Genomic DNA, 22,337 nt, shown 5'->3' on the forward strand with positions numbered 1-22,337 from the left:
TGGTGGTCCTGGCCGGGTGGTGGCTGTGTGGGTGGGAAGAAGAGAGTGGATTTGGTTTTTGGAAGCAGGATCCACAGCACTTGCTAACTGAGCGTGAATGTTGGGGAGGAGGCCGTGGTGGCTCCAGGGTTGTGCCACAGCCAGGGGCTGCGCGGTGGCCCCGTTCTCCCAGCTTGGGGGACACTGAAGGAGGAGGTGTGCGTTCCAATTTGGACATCTTACACTTGAGGTAGCCAAGATACCAGGAGATAATTGGATGCCGCGGCATGGAGCTCCGGAGAGCGGTCTGGGCAGGGGGACAGTTCAGAGGGGGCAGCATATGCAGTTAGAATTTTAACCTTGGGAGAGAACATGGGGTCCAGCCCTGATACTTTTGATATTTAAAGGACAGATGAGGTGCTACCAGAGGAGGACAACACAGAAAACTGGGCATCACAGAGCACACGGGGAGTTGGCTGTTCAGATCAGTCAGTGAGAACTGACTAGGGCCCTTGGGATTGAGAAATGTTCAGGTTCCGTTCATGGGGTTCTTTAATACCCAGACTGGAACCATTTGGTGAAGGAGCTGGGTATGAGGTCAGCTCCTCTCCCACACCTAGACGCGAAGTCTCCCAAATCCTGGAGTGGGTTGTCCATTCAGTGGGAGTTTCTAACTATATATTGTTTATAGTCTGACTTCAAATTTGAACTCATGTCTTCAGCTAAAACATTTCTCTGCCGTAGAGGAAGCCTCTCTCCCTCCAGGAGAGGTTATGTTTAACCAACTTGAAGCTCGCTTCTCTAGCCTTCTGCCCTCCACCCCGCCCTCCTGCCACACACGCGCGCGCACACAGCAGATGTTGTGGGACCTGTAACCTTAAAGCCCAAACTTGTGAAAATAGAAAAAAGCATGCTTGTACTCTTGAGGTCCTCAGAATGACCTTTTTGAGTTGTGTGTTGAAAACAAAAAGCATGAGACTTGCCTTCTTCAGAGAAGCACATGAGATGGGTGCGGGTGACGCTGGCACAGCAGAGGTGAAACATCGTGTTTGCAGTGTCTCCAGCCCATTCCTTTCCCCGCTCATCCTTTCACACCAGCTCCCAGCCCGATAGTCTCAGGAAATAGACGTGGGCTTTTCAGCACTCGGTCAGTACGTGACCAAACTTGGGAACGCACACGCTCTGTCTCTGCTTCAGAGAGAGGCTTGCGGACTTCTCAGCCGTTCCTGGGAGAAGCCCTCACAGGAGCAAAGCAGTTGTTCCCTGCTGTCCTTGGAACGTTTCCGCATGCCTTTCGTGGGGTCCCTAACCACTGACTGCTTTCCAGGCTGCCCTGTGTAGTTGTCATGTATTTAAATCAGGCTTTTCTAAAATTTGCATATCTTCAACAGAAATCTTTATTGAGTTTGTCAGCTTGTGGCAGCGCATTTATAGTGTGCAGAGGGGTTTGTGCAGAGGGACAGAGGAGACATGTGCATCACACACTCACAGGGAGATTTCCTTGTCTCTCCTTTGTCAGAAGAGGACACAGGAACAGAGTGTAGACTGAGGTAGAGGGGGGCGCAGGGAGCAAGCCTTGTAGGTGGGGCGGAGCAGGGAGGGGCCCAGCCTTGAAGCCCGACGGATGAGTGGGTCTTCCTCGAGTCAGGCTTCAGCTGCTCCAGCCCTTAATGCCTGTAACAACCCCGCTTATCAGAGCCACGCCTGCGGTCTGAAAGGCTAGGGGGCTCAGCAGCAGCCACGTGGCTGTTGGGGCCGTGCAGCTGGAACGGAATCCAGTGACTTGGGCTCCGGTGCACACGCTCCTCACTGGATTCTTCAGAAAGAGAACTTGAGCTTCCCCTGAGGGACCTGCCGTGGCAGAGGCGCAGTAACCACAGGGTCTGACGTATTTGTCCTCCCCCGTGACCCCTGCCTGTGGGCTGGGAGGCCGGCAGAGAACACAGGGCAGGCGTCCTCTCCTGCCGCAGCGCTGTTCCCGAGGGCGCGCTGCAGCTGCAGTCTCAAGTCCCCCGCGGCCCTGCCCCTCGGATGCCCTGTGACGGGTGGGCTGACTCTCCCTTCAGGGAGGCCTGGAGACTGGGTTGCCCACTTTGCCCTCGGCCACTCTTGGGTAGGACAGGTTCGGCCCTTCTGTTGCCTCTGCTGCAGGTTTGGAGTTGGTTTTCTAGGAGCCCTCTGTTTGAGAAGGTAAACTCCAAAGACAGGAGACTGTTGGAAGAGAAGGCCAACCAGTCAGGAGCCTGTGAGAGAAGGATGAGGTCTCCTCCAGAAAGCAGTTCCTACGATTTCCCCGAAGCCCCCCCAGGGTGGGGGCTGGAGGGGATGAGGGGAGGTGGCCAGGAGTGCAGGCATCTGCTCGGGCTAATGCTGCGTGTTTTCAGCTACTGAAATAAAATGGTATTTGAAAGAGCAAGTCATTATTCCTGTGGCAGAAACTGCCTTGAGCCGTTTTCTTAGTTTTTAAATATATGTTCATCTCTAGATAACACAGCCGGTGTAATGTGAGCCTGCAGCCAGCGCCTTTCTCCTCGTGCTCCAGGGGGTTAAAGCTCACAGAGGCAAGTCGGGTGGGGGGGTGTGGTTCTCACAGGTCCGAGCTGATGGCACGGGTTCCTGGGGCGGGTGCTCGGCCCCAGGCCCACCTTCTCTCCCACAAACACACCGTTGAAAAATAGGCAGAAATGATAGGTGGAAGGCCTGTTCCTTGGGTGTCGGGTGATAGAAGGAGCTATTCCTAGGAGTGGACGGGCATTCCCCGTGGAGGAAAGAGGTCAAGTTTTTGCAAGAATGAGCCTGTTTGAGGAGACAACAATAATGGAGATCAGGGTGGTGGGTTGTCTGAACCTGTGAGCCCTGTGTCGGGAGCTCCATCAAGCTGGGCTGTGGCACAGGCGTCTCTGCCACTGCCTGCTCTCAGGGCTTTCACGCCGGCGTTTTGCACGGGCTCATGTATCTTGGCATTCTGTCACACTGCTTTTTGTTGTAGCAGTTAGCTTGTATCTAACTTGATATGTTAATTGATTTGGGGGAAAACAAACAGTGTCTGTTTTAGAGCTGTCTTGGTGGTGTTTACTGGTTTTTATTGGCGAGTACACTGCTTGTGTGCTAAGTCGCTTCAGTCGTGTCTGGCTCTTTGCGACCCTGTGGCTTGCAGCCCGCCAGGCTCCTCTGTCCATGGGATTCCCCAGGCAGGAGTACTGGAGTGGGCTGCCATGCCCTCCTCCATGACCCCCAGGGGTCGGACCCGCATTTCTTTTATCTCCTGTATTTGCAGGCAGGTTCTTTACTGGTAGCGCCACCTGGGAAGCCCGGTGAGTACATTGGGCTCTTGTGAATTGCAGGTTCTCCTTCCCCTTGGAAAACAGACGAACTGATGCCCACTTGGTGATTCACAGTGGCTTTGGTTCCAGCCCCCTGGGTGGGTGGCTGTGATCCACCTGTTCTCTCCCCAGCCCCACCGAGCTCGTCAGCCGCTCAGGGAGCAGGGGTCCAGCTCTGTTTCTTGGAGTGTGATTGCTTTTCCCTCCTGTGTGCGAAGCCATTGATGGAGGGGAATGTGAAACAGGCGCGTTCCGTTCCTGAAACACCTGCAGCTGCTTTGCCTGCACTGTGGGCCTGATAAAATAAAATGCATTAAGCTCCTGTAATGCATTTTTGTGCTACAAATTCTGCCTTGGGCACTGGGTCAGTGGAGGCGGTGTAATCCAGGGATCACTGCTGGTGGGAGCGTAAGTGGCTAATGTTTTCCAACAAGTGTTCCTATAGCCACCTGCTGTTCCCAACGTGCACTTAACAAATGAGCTACAAGGTCAGTTAGCCGTCCTGCATTTTAAGAAACTTTTATGTTATGTTGTTGGAAAAATGTGACTCTTTATAACAAGCTTGCTTAGTCATTTCAGACACGCGTCAGGCATAATTGTTGTTTACAGTTGAAATAGACAATTCAGAGAGCAAATGGTCCTTACCTATGAGGTGAGATTTGGAGGGTCCGTTACCGAGGTATCTCTGAGAGCTTTGGGAGGTCTTGGGTGGGCTCCGTTTGCTGTCTGAATGACAGGTGTCTGATTTTCCTCCTGCCAGGACACGCCTGCCTGGGGCTGGTCCCTGGGGGGACGGGCGTGTCAGGGCAGACACAGCGCCACCCCAGGCTGCACCCGGAGACGGCTTCACAGCGCCGCAGTCCCCAAGGCGTGTCAGTGTTCTTAGGTTCGTGCTCGAACCTCTGACATCTGAAATCCAAATGAGCAAGAAAGTGTAAAACATTTCTTGTGAGTGGGGTGAAAACACTGAAGCAGCCGGAGCCGAGGCCCACCCTGGTCTGAGGCCTCACTAACATGGCCATCTTGGGAGAGCCCCCAAGTCGGGGAAGTCTGTCAGAAAAAAAATGCTTAAAGTCTGTAAGTATCCAGACCTGCACAGTTTCACCAGCTTTATCATCTTTTTAAATATTTATTCGGCTGCGCTGGGTCTTCCGTTGTGGGATCTTTGATCTTCATTGTGGCATGCACTCTTAGCTGTGGGTGTGGCGTCTAGTTCCTTGACCGGGGATTGAACCTGGGCCCCTTGCACTGGGCCCAGTCTTAACCACTGGACCGCTGGGGAAGTCCTGTGCCAGCTTTAAGTGGGGCTTTTTACTCCAGGATAAAGCCAGTAAGCAACATTTCTGTCTGGCAGGGATTGAATAAAAATGTCGGGCTCAGACTTTGTGAATTTTGGCATCGTTTTGTCTCCTTTAGGAAATCCCATGGAAGAAAAAGACCCTTCCAAACCCAAAGACAATTCCAACCCCCTGCTCAGTTCCTGAGGTTCAGAGGGAAGAGAGGGTGGGGGCTGTGCGGCCTGCGGGTGGGAGGCTGGCTCCGCCCTTGGCCCTCCAGCTCCTCCACCCACCGTCCCCCCAACACCAGGATGGGGGGCGAGGAGGGGAGACGGAGGACTGGCCGGCGGGGTGGGGGGAGGGGCCGGGGAGGACCGGTTGACCGGTCCGTAATCTGGCTCAGGCCCTCAGGGCCCTGCTGCCAGCAGTGCTCAGAGGGAGAGCCCTGTCTCCTCTGCCCTGGGTGTTCTCTTGGGCAGTTATTGTCACTGATTTTTGTAAACGAGTGAGACAGGAAATACTGTTAAAACTTTCATAGCACTTCTAGTCAGTCAGGTGTTGGTTTTATATCATCTTTGTTTAATGATGGCATCTGTCAAGACTATTCTCAGTCCTGGTGGTGGTCTCACAACACCCACACCCGTCTCTCTGGGAGCAGAGGTGAGGTTTAGCTGTGGATGAGGGGTCTGAGTGCAATGGATGACTTTTCGGATGCTGGCTTTAAAAGCTGAAGTTTGGCTCCCACCGGATGAGCGTTTATAGAAACCTGCGTGTCAGACCTGTGTGTCTTGGAAGAATGCACCTCAGGTCCACTTTCTGCTGGGAATGTCTCCCGGGCCACCAGCTGTTGGCACCTTCAAGTTTAGGCGGCACCCGATGCACCTGTTCCGCCCGCGAGCGGCCTCCCCGTTTGTCCTTCACCCAGGGCGGTGTCTGGCTAGGTCGTGGGCTGTACGTTCCGCTCTGCCCCGTCTCGCTGTGCACGGCCACAGCCCCCAGGAGGAGCCGTGCCGTTCAGCCGCTGCGGTGACCTGGGCCGGCCTGTTCTCCGACAAGCCCTGAGGGCGTAGCTGCTGGACCCCTTGCAGCACAGCTTGGGGTGGGGTGGGAGGTGGGGGCCGGGCTGCCTGATCCCACCGGTGCGGGTCGGCCTCCCCCCTCGCCCAGGATGGCCTGGCTGAGGCAGGCAGCGGCAGGAGGGGGCCTGAAGAGGGGGCCATGGGACACGGTGCTTAGGCAGCTGCTTCTGCACCAGTACCCCCCACCCCCCCCTTTTCATCAAGGGCTCATCCCGAGTGCTCTTCAATGCTGACAAACAAACGCTCACCCAAGTTCTTGAGTGTTTTGTGCAGATTCACTAAGAACAGCTCCACAGCCCCAACAGAGCTCTTTGGCTTCCTCCTAGGCCAGTATTTCGTGGGGAAGCAGTGATCAGGGCTCCCGGGAGCCAGGCAGCACCGTGTGTAGGATCCACTGGGGGGAGGGGTTGAGGTTAGACCATGTTTAGCACTATGAACCAGTTGTTTTTCAAAAGCGTCTACTTTGGCTGTTTTCCTCTCTTTTGGAAGATTGGCATTCTTCTAGCCATATTCTTTACTGCTTGTCTCTCCCAAGGACTATACAGCTATCACAAGCAAGAGAGTATTGAAGTTGTTTTTAAAACTACTTGACGCTGAACTGTGGGGCCGTAAGGAGCCTGTAGATGAAAATAGATGTATGTGAGTGAGAGTGATGATGATATGTAATATCAAAGCCCCTCCCGCAGCTGACCAGTTGTGTCCTTTCTGCTTTCCTTCCCCCTGCACATGCCTTGGCCGACCCTGGCAAGGCCCCACTTGGCTTCTGATGAACGGAGTGAGGAAGCATGAGGCTGGCCAACCCACGACGGAGGCTGTAAACACCCTGTGCTCTGAAACTGTTCCTCACTGAAATAAGAATAATCTTGTACCCCAGCAGCCTGATTTTGCATCTCTCCATGTGCCCAGCTTGGTCTCTGGAAGTCCATTAGAGAGTAATTGAACGTTCATGACAGTTGAGTGGAAACAGGTCTGTGGGTACCGAGAAAAGAGGGTAAAGATTCAGCCCACCCACCAGTCCCCTGCTCCCTTTCCTGTATCCAACAGTCCACCCCACCCACTGACACCAAAATACACGAGCCAGTTGGCTGTCGTTGGTAGATAATAACCTACTCAGCATTTGGGACAAGTTCTAGCATGTATCTTCCCCTTGGTGAGTGATCCTGACAGGACAGGGAATTGAGCTTAATTTATATCATCTAATAATCTCAGTGCAGCACCTTGGGAAGTTAGCCTTCCAGAATTACCCCCAGACTTTTCCCCAGTGAATTACAATGCCATCTATTCTCTTTTTCTTTTTTTTAACCAGCTCTACTTCCACAATTACCTGTTTAGTAGTTTTCACATTTCAAAAACCAAAGCCAAGTGTCAAGGTATGTCTGACAGGTGCACGGAACCTGCATAGAGAAATGAGGTGTTCTGGCTGAGGATCCCCAGGTGGGGAGGAGAATCCCCAGGTAGGGGGAGAATCCCCAGGATTATTGTGGTTGTGCCCGGCTTCCTTTTCAGACAGAACGCAAGCCCTCCTGCCCACCCATCAAGTTGGCGGTTGCCTGGAGTCGGCAGAGGGCGGGCTGCAGCAGAGCTGTGAAGGGGGTGTGGTGAGACCCGAGCCTCTCCCCTCCTTCCCCGTCTGCCTGTGACTAATGAGGTGTTAGACTGAGCCAGGGCTGAGTTAATTTCAGGGCTAATCCATTTCCTGCTGCTTTTATTCAGCCAGCACCATCCATCAGGAGGAGAGGAGAGCCCTGGGGACCCTCTTATGCATCACCCCAATATCTTGAAGGCAGGGAAGGGCAGCAGGGGGCCTCCCGCCCTTATTAGAGATGCCAAAGGTGTAGAAACACGTGAGGCCTTGGCGACAGAAATGTCTCCACTCACTTGCGGCTGGCCGGCGCCCCCACCCCCGCCTGGCAGCCGCTTCTCCCTGCCTGGGTGGGCTCTGCTCCAAGAAGATGATTGTGCTTGTCAGACGAAGGATGCATATTGAGACCATCCACGCTTCTGCTGCAGAATCCTTCAGGAGAAAGACAACTGGTATCCAATATCTTCAAGTAATGAACTTATCAGTAAATATAACACATGGGCTCATTAATCTTAACTTTGCTTTTGGGCCAAGTGGGAGCTCAGCTTCTCGGGAGATGCAGTTTCATTTGTTCCTTCCTCAAACCTCATCCCGATTTAGACTCAAACACACCGCCCTGCTCTCCCTGGGAAGCAGCTAATGTGTTTTTCGCAAAACGGATTGCTGTTTGCTGAGGCCGTGGGCACGTGTCTGCACGGGGTGTGATCGGGACATCAGGGCAGCGCCACGAGCGCGGCCTGAGGGACCTTCTCTGGGTGAAGACGACCCTAAAAGTTAAGGCTTGACACTCTTGTCCTTCGTAGCCAGTCTTTGCTTCAGCTCCTACCGTCCTGACATCACTGCCTCCGCCCCCTTTTCTCTGAAGGGAATGGAGGATGGGGAGGGCGGCAGACCACAGGGCACTGCCCTTCACGCTGCCTGCGGGGGTCCGGGCCTGAGAGAGATCTCTGAGAGGGGTGCTCTTTGCCAGGGGAAGGAGTGCAGTGTGCGCTGGTGGAGCCGGCCCCACCTGCTCCAGGCGTACAGGCCCCAGGAGGAGGTTTAGGGAAGGGCTCCGATCCTCTGCAGCTCAGGCCTCTGGGACCTGGAGGTGTGACCAGATAAGGGCTGATGGGATGCAGTGATGAGGGAGCCAGCCCAGATCTCCTTCACCTTCCCTGAAGGAAAGGGCCAGACCCAGGAAACTCAGATGACTGTCCACCCCCCCGGACGCAGCTCCTGCCCCTCTGTGTCCTCTCCTCAGCTCTTCCTTCTGCGGTATCTCGGTTGCAGAGAGCCTGGTCTGCAGCCCACCCACTCCCAGGAGAAGAGGCAGGCCCAGGGCAGGGGTGGGGGGCTCACCTCCTGCCCCCCAGGTGGGGTTGGAAGTATGCGACTCCACTGAGACACCAGTTGGACTCAACATTTCTGTTCTTTCCTCTTTAAATATACCACCTTCTCCAGCACTTGAAATGACGCGTTTTCCTGGAGGGCCCCACGCGTGTGTGAGTTTGGTTTCCCTCAGCCTTTCAGAAGCAGTGGGTGTCCTGAGGTCGGTATTGAGGCTTGCTCTGGCCGGGAGGCGCCGCGCCACCAGCTCTGTGCTCGCTGACACCAGCATGGGGCTGGAGGACAGGCTGCTGGCCACGCAGGCGCCTTGGGGCTCCACCCTCAGTGCAGCAGGAATCCGTGCTGTGACCACTGTCCGCTCCCTGGACCGTCCTGCCTGGACCTGAGCGGGAGCCAGGCTCAGGGCCCGCGGGGCCGCCCTAACCTCGTCTTCTCTGCTTCTCCCGCTGCTGCAGGTTACGTGTTCTGTATGTTGCATCGCCTCCCCGAGCAGCATGACTGCACGTTTGACCACATGGGCCGTGGCCGAGAGGAAGCCATCCTGAAAATGGTGAAACTGGACCGGAAAGTGGGGCGCTCTTGCCAGCGCATTGGGGAGGGGTGCTCCTGAAGGCCGGCTCGGCCGCCACGTGACGCTGTTCTTAGTTCACTAATGTTAGCCTTATTTAGGACAAAGTCAGCCAGACACCTTGTACTGGGCACGCGTCAGACTACAGCCAGTCCGTTTCCTTTCCTTAGCCAGCCATCCTGGTACTGTAGTTTAGGGGTTGATGGTGGTTGAAATTGATTTCTGGCTGGTTACTAAGGTGCCTGCTAGCCATTGTATAAAATTAAAACATGAAGAATATTTTTTTTGAGCATGGCTAGTGGATTTAAAACCACACATACCTGTCACTGCTGGAGTCAAACTTAAAAAAGCCTTAAGTGGAAAGCGTTCCAGACGGAGACTCTGAGTCACTAGAGGAGAAGCTGGTGTTCAAGTCCCCACGACGCACGTGGCTTTGCCGGAAGCTCTGGTTAGCGTCTGGCCTTCACCTCTCCACTGTCCTTAGTCCCGGTAGCCAGGCCCCCTGACGGCCAGACGTGCCTGGGCCGCGGCAGCTGCTGAGATCGGCCCATGGCTGGGCTGGGGGTGGCCTTGCTCTCCCACTGAGCAGGAAACGGGGGTGGGGGCAGGTTCTTAAGAAATTTTTTACCTGAACTAATATGAAAAAACTCTCTCATCACACGAGACGAGAAACAATAACCTCACTTTGAAAATTAGCTCCACTCAAGACTAGCCCACGAACAAGAACCACCTTTTCTACACAGGCTCCCCCGGTCACAAGAAGCGACCGGGCGCCCTGAACCCACGGCTGTGGCCTGCTGTCCGCCAAGTGCCGGGATCTGGCGCTGATCGAATCCGGCTGACTGCAGCACGGCAGCTGTGGCCGACAGACTGGCCTCTGCAGCTGGGTGTTTTTAAAGATGTTTCTTAGCCACGGGAACCGATAGCCGTGCTAGGAGCTGCCTGCAGCCCCGTCCCGTGCAGCAGGATCGTCCTCGCCCCTCAGGTCCCTGTGGCCCCGCGGTCCACAGGCCGCCAGCCCGCTCTGCCACGCGGAGGCTCGTTCGAGGGGGCAGCGCCCGTCGCCGGGACAGAGGTGGGTCTGTCTCTAGAGCGTGGTTCGTGGGTGGGTGGGGAGGGCGTGTGCTCAGCGCGCACCTCTCCGGGGGGCAGAGGGGCGGAGTGGAGGTGGTAGCTCAGGCCAGGCGGGGACGGCCTATTTGGCCCCCATTAGGAAGTCCTCACCAGTCCGGTGGGTGGGGGGTAGGAGGGAAGAGGGGCCCTTGAGAGCCTGAGCAGGGGTCTGGGCGCCCCGAGCCACGTCCGACCCAGGCCGTTTGGAGCTGCCCACGCACAGGCTACGGGAGAGTTGAACCCAGCAACTTAACCCTTTCCTGCCACAACAAATGGTCACTCAGCTCTGTCCACAAATCAACAGTAAATATCTGCAACTACAGATGTTTTTGGTCCAAAAAACTGAAATAAGAGATCATGCTCTTCCCCCCGCCCCCAATGCACCCCCTTCCAACCAGAGTGGAATCCGCTGCAAAATCTCCAGCCTTAATTCTTGCTTCAGGACCCAGACTGGGGTCTTGCTCTCGGGCAGCCCAGGGCTGAGAGGCCAGGCCTGCCCGCGTTTACCACTGTTGTCAAGCCACGGCCCTCTGGCCAGTACCTGGCCATCCTCAGCGATGTGGCCCGCCTCAGCGCCCCGCCAAGCTCCGATCATGAAGCGGCCACCAGGCGCCCTCCCGGTCCCGCTGCTGCTGCAGCCCCGGGACGCGGGCTCTGGGGGGCCGGCCGCACACAGGGCTCGCGGCCCCTGGTCGCTTCCTGATGGCAGAGCGGGGGGTGGGGAGGGCTTGTTCCCCTGCAGTATCTGTTCTGTGAAGTTTGTTAAATGTAAGGAAAGCTTAAATTCTTGTATCTTTAAAAGAGAAAATCTTATTTAACCCTTTTGTGTTCTAGATTTACTTACACACATAGCCTAGAGCCCAGTTTTAGTTTTAACATTGTGAAAATATTAAAAGAATCCTGTAACTTTATTCTTTTTTCTCCTGCTGAAAAAAAAAATTAAACCAATCGTATGACAGTCTGGATTTCTCTGTTTCGCCGGTTTTCCTAAGTGCCACCTGGATGACCAGGAAAACAGTAAAAGGTCTCCCCAGCCGGTGGGTGAACGAGGTGGAGGCTCGGGGGGTGGGGGGGGCTCACTTGTCCATCAGAGCCCAGGCTCCACAGCTGCTGCACCGGGTCCTGTCGGCTGGCTCTGGCTCTGGTTGCCCTGGGGTGGAGGTGCGTCTGCTGGGCCCGGCCTTTGCTGGCACCAAGGGGACGTGCCTGGGGGGAGACAGGAGGAAGTGAGCACCAGCCCCGAGGGCCCCCAGGGGTGTGGGGGGTGGGTGTGCCTGGGTTCTGGCACATCTGAGACCCAAACCTCCCCCAAGGACAGCCCTGGAGATGACCAGCATCTGATCATGAGTGCTGCATCGATGATCACCTCGCAGGTCTCAAGCAGCACTAGGCCGGCTCAGGGTGGAGGCTGTGACCTGCGTCTGCAGCGCCCCGGAGCCTGGAGTAGTTCTGGGAAGGCGCTGCAGAGGTGCGGTGGCCACCTGGGCCCGCACCCCTCCTGAGGGTCCCAGGGGAAGTCAGCGCCTGTGCGGGCCCACAGCGGCTCGCTCGGCTCACGGGGACAGGCGTGCCCAGAGGCTGCCTGCCTCCCGCCCAGAGGTGGTGACAGCACGGGGCCCTGGGGGAGGGCCCACAACCTGCAGGAATCGTTTCCGAAGAGAGCCCACATCCCGTCTCATAGCTGTGAACTCTGGACTTGGGAATGCACACTTCGGTATTTGCTCACCTAGGCTGATGTGCAAAATGAAGTTTGCACTCTGCCCATAAATGAACCCTCTGGGCTTCTGGACCAAGTTCTCCTTTGCAGATGCTTCAGAAAAGTGGTTCCCCACCCAAAGAGGCCCCAGAGGCCCTCAGCAACCTTCACAGACTCAGAAACCCAAGACAAAGGAGGGCTGTGTTCTCTGCTGAAGCCCCTGCCCACACCCCAGCCCAGAGGCCGAGTCTGTGCCTCACCTTCCATCCGCTGGTTTCTCGGCAGGGGCTGGGGGTGTAGCCTCAGGACCTCAGTGTTGGGGGAGCCTGACGGCAGATGCCGGGCGCTTCCTCCCAGGTCTCTCTGGGAGCTGGCACTGCCCTCTGCAGAAGGCAGCCGGGAAAGCCGGGTGCTGAGATCTGGGGAGCCCTGCCCAGGCCCGAGCTGGTCCCCGCCCACAGCGTCTCCTCTTTACTCTCGGGGCCCAGGCAGGTCTCGGGAACCTCCAGTAGCCGCTGGGGGTAAACCAGGAAGGCAGGGCTAGAAGCAGCCACCGGGAAAGACGGCCTGCCACCTGAACACGGGGTGGAAAGCGGAGGCCACCTCCCACCATGAATGGCCCGGCGACTTTGGGCTGGCCAGTCCTGTCCTGTCCAGCTGCTGCTGCTCGAGGAGGCAGCTCACCTGGCGACAGGCGGTAAGCGTGTCAGCAGTGTTCCTGGGCGTCCGTGCGAACCCAAGCCCCAGGGTTCCGATCCCACCTGATGGGCCTTGGCTCCTCCTGGAGCTGGTTCTCAGGCGGCAGCTTCAGCTGTCTCAGCTGCAGGGGCGCCAAGGGGAGACAGTAGTGGGGGCGGGCGGCGGCAGCCTCGTCCTCTCCCCTGGGCTCAGGGCCGTAAAGAGGCAGGATGCAGACAGTGAACGCTTGAGACCCCAGTCTCGAGGGGGATGAGGGGGATGAGGGGAGTCTTTAGGCCACGAGCCCTCTGGGTGGAATATTTGAGTCCTTTTTAAAAAAATAAGAAAGGCAGAAAGTCATTTGGGGTCAGGGGGCCCCTTCCAGAGTCTGCCTTCCGGCTGTGAGAGGACAGGGTGTAGGAACACAGGGCTGGGCCCGTCTGGATGGTCGGCTGCAGGGGAAGTGAGTGACCAGCCCAGCTCAACCAGACGAGAGGGAGGGCACCCCCGCCCCTCCGCCAGGTCATTCCACGAGCATTCTTTAGTGTTTTTTTTAAAATAACTAAAAAGAGTGATTCTCAGCAGTGCACACCTGTGCTCACCTCTGCAGTGGGGGCAGCTCCCAGCCCGCGTCGGTTCAGCAGAAAGTCCTGAGTGCAGGCCCTCGGCTCTGCTGAGGTGTGGCCCGTCTCACGGACACCAGCAGGATCAGCATGTCCTCTCCTCTCTCCCCACCCCTACGCAGGGCAGGGCTGGGGTGTACTGGAAGCTGGCTTACCCTCCAGCGAGTCCCCCTCACCACTCATTCATTTTCTGCAAAACGCCAGGGCCTCAGGATCCTGTCCAGTCACCCAGGTGTGACCAGGTCAGCTTTCGGGGGGAGAAACAGGTGCATCCTGGCTGCCCTGTCCATCCTTCCCCAGCTCCTCCAGTGACTCCTGAGTGGACACCAGGCCCAGGATGACTTCTACTACAATAACAAAAACCGCGGACTGCACTTTACATCCCTCAGGCTGCTAATGAGCACTGGACTCCTGCTGGAGTCACTGTCAGGACAGACAACGCAGAATCTATGGCTGCAGCCGCAGAAATAAACGGAGCGTGGCTTCTACCGCTGGCCACGGCCACAGCCACCACCGCCTGCCCGGCCGCACCCAGAGGAGCTGACCACCCATGTGGAAGATGGGAGTGAAACAGCATCAGGAAAAAACACAAAAAGCAAACCACTAATGAGAAAAAACTCTTAGAAGGAGATACATTAATTTTGTTTTCCTCCTTTGACACCTTTTCTTCTCTGTCCGAAGGGAGGTTCTTAATTGAAGCCGCAACAGGGAACACTCCCTTTATTACCAGCTGGCCTCCGCACACAGGATGCTCTGCTTTTTATCACAGATAAGACCTGCCTTTCCCCATGGCTCTAGAAAGAATAAATGATTACAATTTTGTTATCTTCTAAATTAAAAAAAAAAGAGGTGAAGTTGACTGTGTCGGCACTGTCTGTCTGCACAGTAGTTTGACAATTGGGGTGACAACATAACTCCTGAGCAATTTTTGCACAATTCAGAAGCTGCTTTTTTTCTTGGCCAAGGACTCCATCTAACAAACATATCCCACTCTTGATGAAAATAACTCTTTTCCCCAACTCTTCTAGGGATAAAACACTTAATGCATTTGTCAGGAATCAACACACTTCATTTACTAAGATTTAAAAAGTGATCATTTAAAGAGCAATTGAGAAGAGCCCCACATCCATCATGGGTTCATGGTTCTAACTAAAATCAGAAGGAAAAAGCACTGAGAATATGGGAAGACAAGTGTGAGTGTTTCAAGTTCCGAGTGCTCGGCACCCGGCCTCACCTGAGCCAGCCTTGACTGGGGCAAGTGCCCCCCGCTGTGCTCAGAGGCAACCTTCCAGGGAGCTCCAGGAGGTGACTGAACACTTTTCCCCAAAGTCCCAAAGAAGTCTGCCTCTTACTCCGCACAGAGCTTTACCTAAAGTGAAGGGCAAGAGGCTTCGCTTGTTCTAGCTTGTGACCTGGTCACAAAGGTGGTGTTTCCAGCAAAGGGCCAGAGGCCACGAGCACCTCCGACCTCCTGGAACCCCGTCTGTGCAGCTGCATCCTCGCGGGGTGCGGGGAGCCACGGGCCCTCTGCCGCCGCCGCCCCCTCCCAGCCTGGTGCCCACGGCTCCCCAGGGACTCGGCCTCCACCCTCTGCTGGGCGGAGGGGTCTGGTGGGGCTGCCTGGAGCTGGGTCTCAGCCTCTGCACGCCCTCTCAGCTCCATTGGTTTCTCCAAGTTTGGGGGCCATTTGGCTCCCAGGGCGGGGTGGGGGGAGTCCTCTGTAGGACTGGCCCGGGCTCTAGAGATGCCAGTCCCCTGGGGACTTGTTCTTGACTGCCCCCCATTCCCCAAACCAGAAGGCTCATCAGGGAAGGCGGAGCCCTGCCTGGTAGCAGGAGGCAGACCGGCCCTGCTGAGCCTCATCTGCGTCCCGAACAGGCTTCCAGAGCCCCCGGGAGGCAGCTGCCGGGGAGGGGCAGCCTCGCCGTCCCTTCCGTCCCTTTATGTGATAACGAGGGCGAGTGAAGTGCTGCAGGAGCGGGGACACAGTTCTGTTCTCCAGACAGACCTCAGGGTGGAGAGAATTCACGGGACAAGAGAGCAGGGCCGCGCCGCTGGCCAGCCCGGCACGCTCCGTGCCTCCCGGTCGGCAGCTGAGCGGCCAGTCCCGTGTGTGGACGGGGAGGGACGCTGCGGGGCCACGGCCGGAAGGCTCCGGACCTTCCCCCGGCCGGCGGCGCGGCCTCCAGGCTGGGACTCCTCTCCGGACGGTGACTCCACGAGGAAGCCCCTGAACAGCACGTGGACCTCGCCGGCGTCTGAGTTCCTGTTCCCCGGTCGGCAGTGAAGACGCCGCCGGAGGAGGTGCTGAGTGGACACCAATTCCAGGCTCGAAGTGGCGACCGGGGGCTGGACGCTGAGGGAAGTGGTCACCCACCCACGGCGAGCAAGCGAGCAGCCCCATTTGTTACAGAGCCCTCCCCCCACGGTGAAAAGCTGCCCCCCAACCCGGGGGTTCCCCCCACATGGGGGGAGGCAGAGATCAGAGTCACAGGCACTGAGGGGGACCCGCAGGAAGACAGCCATCTGGTTTATTCATGCAGCTTGGAGCGACCCCACTCCTCCGGACCGATAAACCACTCACATCTATGTCACACTGGGAGGAAAGAGCCGACCCACTGGCTCTCGGCACACCCACGACCAGTGTGTGCTTGAGACAGAAAGAAAAGTGCCCGCCCTGCCTCAGGCAGGGAAGGCGGAGGGCCTGACCGCCGCAGCCGGCCCCGGGAGAGCCTGGGGAGGGGCGCTCAGGGCGGTCAGCGCCAGGCGGACGTCACTCAGACACGCGGAGCAGATCAAGCGACAGCTGTCAAATGAGATGGTTTCATGAGGATTAAGAGGAAAGCTTAGAACTGATTTGTTCTTTCCCAATCCCTGGCTGAGTATTATGTTCTGGGGGAAAAGCAGCAACCGCTGACCACCAGCGGGCGGGAGGGGCCCCTCTTGCATTCCAGACCCTGACCGGCAGGACGGCGCCTCCACGCACCTCCGCTAACCTGCGGCAAACAGGGCGGGTCTGCCCAGCCAGGAGCTGGGGCACGTTTATCTGTGCATACTTCTGAACGTGAAATTAGCTGGTGCATGATCACCGTTTCCTTGTCAGCCTCCCAAGCTTAAAGGCGGGATACGTTTCAGGAATGACAGGTTAATAACCTGCACTTCGAGTGATTATTAACTCCAGTGTCCGCAGATTGATTTGTTCATTGTGTATTTTGTTGAACTTCCTCAAAGGATTTTCCTTGTCAGACCATGAAGCCCTGCCTCCATGCCGCCCTGAGGAGACGCGCACGCTATTTTTCCGCTCTACCCCACACTCCACCATTCAAAACTAAGGAAGGAAAATTACAGCATCAAAAGGGATTAAAACAAGTGATTTGCGGTTTGAGCCTTTCAAAAAGATCTGGAACACCTATGATTCAGCAAATGGAGAGTAACTAAAAGAAATAAAAAAACCATTTAGTTGCCAGGGCAATGTGTTCCGTAAAAGTAAACACACTATGAAACCTACTTCCCCAGGGCGCCTCTGGGTGTCCACGGGCCGTTTCTGTATGCTGACCCGGGCCTGTCTGTCACTTCCTTCTGTGCCCTTTGCGGGTTAGATTAGAGAGGTAGGGTGTTAATGGAGGACTTGATGAAGATTGAAGACCCACTCTTTCCCTCTGGAGACCAGCCTGATTTGAACAAATTGAGAACAGAGCAGCCCCTTTGTGTCCTTGGGAGGAAACGCGCTCTGTGTCCCTTCCGGCGGCCAGGTCTGCTCCTCCAGGGGGAGGGTGTGGGGGAGTCCGCAGGGACCCCTGCTCGGGCGGGGACGCGGCTCCCGCGCCACCTGGCCACCCGAGTCTCTCCACACGTGCGAGCCTTTATTGGTGCTGCCGGGCGGGTGAGCGTGAGCTGGAGCCGGGGCTGGAGGGCAGGGAGCTGCCGCTGGGGGCCTGCAGGGCGTGGGGGTCGAGCTGCTGACCGGCCGCGCCTGCGTCCCCTGTCCCGGACTCGTCGCTGTTGTCCTTCTGGCCACTCTGCTGCTCGGGACACTCAAAGTGGACGCAGTGGAACACCTGGTGAGAGAGGAGAGGCGGTGAGTGCGGGTCAGCGTCTGCCCCCGAGGTCACGGGCCCCAGGGGAGTTAGAGAGGGTCCTCTGCCCCTCTGCTGCAGGCGCAGACAGGAGCAGCTAGAAGGCTGGAAAAGTAAGCAGGCTGATGGTCTAAGAGTTACAGGCAGCGTGGTGTGGATTCCTATAAAACATTCCCACTGCACTTCTCTGCTTTCGGTTACTTTGGTCTTATGAGCTTTTCTTTCTCTTTAAATTAACTAATTCTTACATCTGGAAGTTGGGTTAGAAGCTAGTGGTGTTAATGGTGGTGGCGATGGCTGCATGACTCTGAAAATACTAGAAACCAAGGAATTGTACGCTTTAAATAGGTGAGACGTATGGCATGGGAATTGTACTGCCATAAAGTCCTTTTCTAAGAAAAGCCAGCAGGGCATTACCCCAGGGGAGAACCCAGGCTCATCTCCAAGGGATCAAGGAGCCGGCTGCCCTCCTGCCGTGCCTTAGGAAGGAACACGTTCTTGGCATAAATTCATCCTCTGGGCAGCCAGTGCTAGGGAGGGAACTTGAACCCGACGGGACTTGGGCCAACTGGGAGCAGACCCCCTCACATGGAGGAGCGGGCCTCCCACAGGACCCAGGGGATGCTGGGTGACTCCCGTGTGACGCACTGAGGAAGCGCGACTGAGCAGACGGGCGGGCACCGCAGAGCTCGGCGCGCAAGCGTGAGCCTTGGCCCTGACCTCGAGCACGTGCAGCACGGCTGGGGTGGCGGGAACCTCGCCCGGCACAGGAGGGACGGCTGGGCGTGAGCCGGGGCCGCGGGGGCAGCCCCCGTCAGAGCAGGGTCTGCAGAGGAGCCCTCCCCGGCGCACACGGGAAGTCCTCGTTCCGCGTCTAACGGCCACATTCTCCTGGGGCCCCTGCTCCCTGTCCTGAGCGCTCTGCAGTGAGGTCTTCAGTCTGGGGAACACACATCTAGTTTCCAAGAAGCATGCTGGCAGTCCTCAGGGAATCAATTTCCAGATCCTCAAATTCTGTATTTTCCAAAACTGCCTGAGAAGTGACTGAATTCTGACACCCTTGCCCACATCACGAGAGGAAAGCCCAGCTCTGACCTGCCCTTGCTGGGTACCACTGGGGCACACCAAGCCCTGGGTGAACGCACCCTCCCATGAGTGAGGGCCCTGGTGGGGCCTCGAGAGGGGAAGCGTGGCCTGGGGGAGATGTTCTGAACTCAGAACTGAACTGTGCATGTGACTCATGTAATTCTTTTCAACGTAACTGGAATTTTTTCAGAATTATGAAGACATTCTCAAAATACATTGGCTAAAACCCATGAATGATTCCACAATTATTTTCAGATTTGGTGTCCCTTAATTCAACGAGTTGGTTAAAATCTAACTTAGCAAATCATGTCATCAACTGTGTATTCCTAATAATTAGTCCTCATCTTCCATCTTTTAAAATGTTTATTTTTTCCTATATCATATTGACATAAATAATTATAAACTTATGAACAAATGTTTTACTTAAAATGTTTGAAAAATTATACTTTTTTTCCCAAAGCTCTTTTAGGGGATATGCAGACAGAAGAACAAGACAAAGAAAGTCTTAATGACTGGAATAACCATGATGGTGTGGTCACTCACCTAGGGCCAAACATCCTGGAGTGTGAAGTCAAGTGGGCCTTAGGAAGCATCACTATGAACAAAGCTAGTGGAAGTGATGGAATTCCAGCTATTTCAAATCTTAAAAAGATGATGCTGTTAAAGTCATGCAATCAGTATGCCGGCAAATTTGGAAAACTCAGCAGTGGCCACACCACTGGAAAAGGTTAGTTTTCATTCTAATTCCAAAGAAGGGCAATGCCAAAGAATGTTTAAAGTACCACACAATTGCACTCATTTCACATGCTAGCAAGGTAATGCTCAAAACAAGCTAGGCTTCAACAATACATGAACCAAGAACATCCAGATGTACAAGCTAGATTGAGAAAAGGCAGAGGAACCAGAGATCAAATTGCCAACATCCACTGGATCATAGAAAAAGCAAGGGAATACCAGAAAAACATCTGCTTTACTGACTATGCTACAGCCTTTGACTGTGTGGATCACAATAAACCGTGGGAAATTCTTCAAGAGATGGAAATACCAGACCACCCTACTCGCCTCCTGAGAAATCTGTGTGCCGGTCAAGAAGCAAGTCAGAACTGGATGTGGAACAATGAACTGATTCCAAGTTGGGAAAGGAGTATATCAAGGCTGTATATTGTCACCCTGCTTATTTAACTTATATACGGAATACATCCTACAAAATGCCTGGAATCCAGGTTGCTGGGAGAAATACCAGTAACCTCAGGCATGCAAATGACACCACCCTTAGGGCAGGAAGTGAAGAGGAACTAAAGAACTTCTTGATGAAGGTGAAAGAGGAAAGTGAAAAAGCTGGCTTAAAACTCAACATTCAGAAAACTAAGATCATGGCATCTAGTCCCATCACTTCATGGCAAATAGAAGGGGAAAAAATGGAAACAGTGAGAGACTTTATTTTCTTGGGCTCCAAAATCACTGTGGACAGTGATGGCCACTGTGAAATTAAAAGATGCTTGCTCCTTGTAAGAAAAGCTATGACAAACTTAGCATATTAAAAAGCAGAGATATCACTTTGCCAACAAAGGTTCATATAGTCAAAATTATGGTTTCTCCAGTAGTCATGTATGGATGTGAGAGCTGGGCCATTAAGAAGGCTGAGCACCAAAGAATTAATGCTTTCAAACTGTGATGCTGGAGAAGACTCTTGAGAGTCCCTTGGACAGCAAGGAGATCAAACCAATCAATCAAAAAGGAAATCAGTCCTGAATGTTCACTGGAAGGACTGATGCTGCAGCTCCAATGCTTTGGCCACCTGATACAAAGAGTCACTGGAAAAGACCCTGATGCTGGGAAAGATTGAGAGCAGGAGGAGAAGGGGGTGACAAAGGATGAGATGGTTGGATGGCAATCAACTCAATGGACAGGAGTTTGAGCAAACTCTGGGAGATAGTGAAGGACAGGGAAGCCTGACATGCTGCAGCCCATGGGGTTGCAAACAGTGGACACGACTGAGCAACAACAATAAAAACAACTTGTGTGAAGGCCATTGCTTATAGAGCTGAGGAGACTAAGCCCTCAAGAGAGTCCTTTAAAAGGTAACAAGCAGGAATTCCCTGGCAGCCCAGTGGTTAGGACTCCACACGTTCACTGCTGAGGGGCAGGTTTGATCCCTGGTCAAGGAACTAAGACCCTGCAAGCCATGTGGCTGCCCCCTCCCCCCCCGCCCCCCGCCCCCCCACAATCTATAGGCAGATCTGCAGCAACATGGATCTAGAGATTAACATCCTAAGTGAAGTAAGCCAGGAAAAGAGAGCCACCATATGGCATCCCTTACATGTGAAATCCTAAATATACAAATCAACGTATCTATGAGACAAAAACAGACTCAGACAGAGAGAGCAGACTTGTGGTTGCCTCAGGAGAAGAGGAGAGGGAGGGGAGGGAAGGGTTGAGAGCTCTGGGTCAGCAGGTGAAACTGTACAGAGTGGATGAACAACAAGGCGCTACTCTAAGGCACGGAACTGTATTCAGTATCTTCTGACAAAGCATAATGGAAAAGACTATGGAAAAAATGTGTGTGTGTGTATATATAACTGGAATCATTCTGCTGTTCAGAAGAAATTAACACAACACTGTAAATCAACTGTACCTCAATAAAATTAAAATAAAAGTTAACAGACTTTAGGGAGGGAGGGAAGGCAAGAACATTTTATGGTTAGACGTGTTCTGGCAAGGGGAATAATATGGGTAAAGACCCTGGGGAAGAGACAGCCAGCCAAGTGATGTCTGAGAAGTTCTGAGCGGCCAACTGTGAGGAGAGGTGATGGTGGTGGGTGAGGCTCTGGGGCAGAAAGCTGGAGTGGGATTCAGGAGTGAGTGCCAGCTCCGGAGGGGCCTGATGGCACCAGACAGCCTTGGAGACACCGGTGCACTGGGCCAGTAACAGGACAGGAGCTGAGGCTGAGGGACCCAGAGGTCACCACGGCTGGGAAACCAGGAGGCAGAAGACCCACTGCTAGAACCAGAGCGTCCTGGACAAACACCTGGTGGGGCCCTGGTGCTCACACCGTGCTACTGTGCCCCAAGGGTTTCCTCCCTCGGGTCTCCAGACTTCTCCTAAAGCAGCCCAGGGTCCCAGATATAAGTAAGACGATGCGAGCTGCAGTAAAGCTGTCAGTGAATTTACAGAAGTGTGTAAGCAATGTGCAGTGACTGCTTGGGCCTGTGTGGATGGCTCTGAGAGAGCACAGGCTCCAGCCCTGGCCACCCCATGCTCCCAGGAAAGCTCAAGCCTCACTCTGCTTGTGTCGGGCGCACCCTTTCCTTCTGGGGGCCTACTGGCTAGAGAGGAGTCACTGAACTTGGATCTGCCCGTTTCCTGAGTCCTGGATAAAGGCTGGTCTGTAGAGGAGAAGGACTGGAGTGCTGGGAGTGGGCAGGAGGCAGGCCAGGCTGGCCGCGCACTGCCCTCCCTGAGGAAGGGCCAGGTGGAGGAGACTGCAGGGGGCTCAGAGGTGCAGAGAGCTGGGGTGGGGCTGCCCCCCGCCCCGGGAGCTCTGGGACCTCACAGCTCAAGCACACGCACTGTGCACACACGCACCACACACACAGCCGCACATCACTTCGTACGCATACACGTGCACCCTCCTGCAGAATTAGGTTCACAGAGGAGACAAAGTCATATCAACCGGGAAATTATACTTAAAATATAAATTCCATGCTTACCTCCCTGCATCACTATTTTTTCCACATTCCCACTTCATTTGTCTACTGTTTCAGATTCCAGCGTTCAGACTCTGATGTGGGCCGGCGGGCCCTCACTGTACGGCAGAGCCCGCTTCTCACTGTGAGCACCCCTCTCTCTAGAGCTCAGGCTGGTGCTGCCTCCTGTGGACCCCCGAAGCCGCAGCTGCCCGGGATCAGCCCCAGGTCTCTCCTTCCT

At 55.0% G+C, this 22,337-nt stretch overlaps 2 protein-coding genes across 2 annotated transcripts in view; one reads left to right on the forward strand and one right to left on the reverse strand.

Annotated features, from left to right (window-relative positions):
* ZFAND3 (zinc finger AN1-type containing 3) overlaps positions 1-11,211 on the forward strand; it is a 319,337-nt gene extending 308,126 nt beyond the window's left edge. Inside the window, exon 6 of the mRNA XM_065913308.1 lies at positions 9,025-11,211. Within this exon, the coding sequence (XP_065769380.1) occupies positions 9,025-9,179 (155 nt within the window). The 3' untranslated portion in view covers positions 9,180-11,211. The remainder of the gene's footprint in view (positions 1-9,024) is intronic.
* A 5,227-nt stretch (positions 11,212-16,438) lies between these two features.
* The window catches only part of BTBD9 (BTB domain containing 9), a 398,742-nt gene continuing 392,843 nt past the window's right edge, over positions 16,439-22,337 (reverse strand). The window contains exon 11 of the mRNA XM_065913307.1: positions 16,439-17,305. Coding sequence (XP_065769379.1) covers positions 17,111-17,305 — 195 coding nt within the window. The 3' untranslated portion in view covers positions 16,439-17,110. The remainder of the gene's footprint in view (positions 17,306-22,337) is intronic.

This window comes from Muntiacus reevesi, chromosome 20, assembly GCF_963930625.1.
Source record: "Muntiacus reevesi chromosome 20, mMunRee1.1, whole genome shotgun sequence".
NCBI classification, from domain to species: Eukaryota; Metazoa; Chordata; class Mammalia; order Artiodactyla; family Cervidae; genus Muntiacus; species Muntiacus reevesi.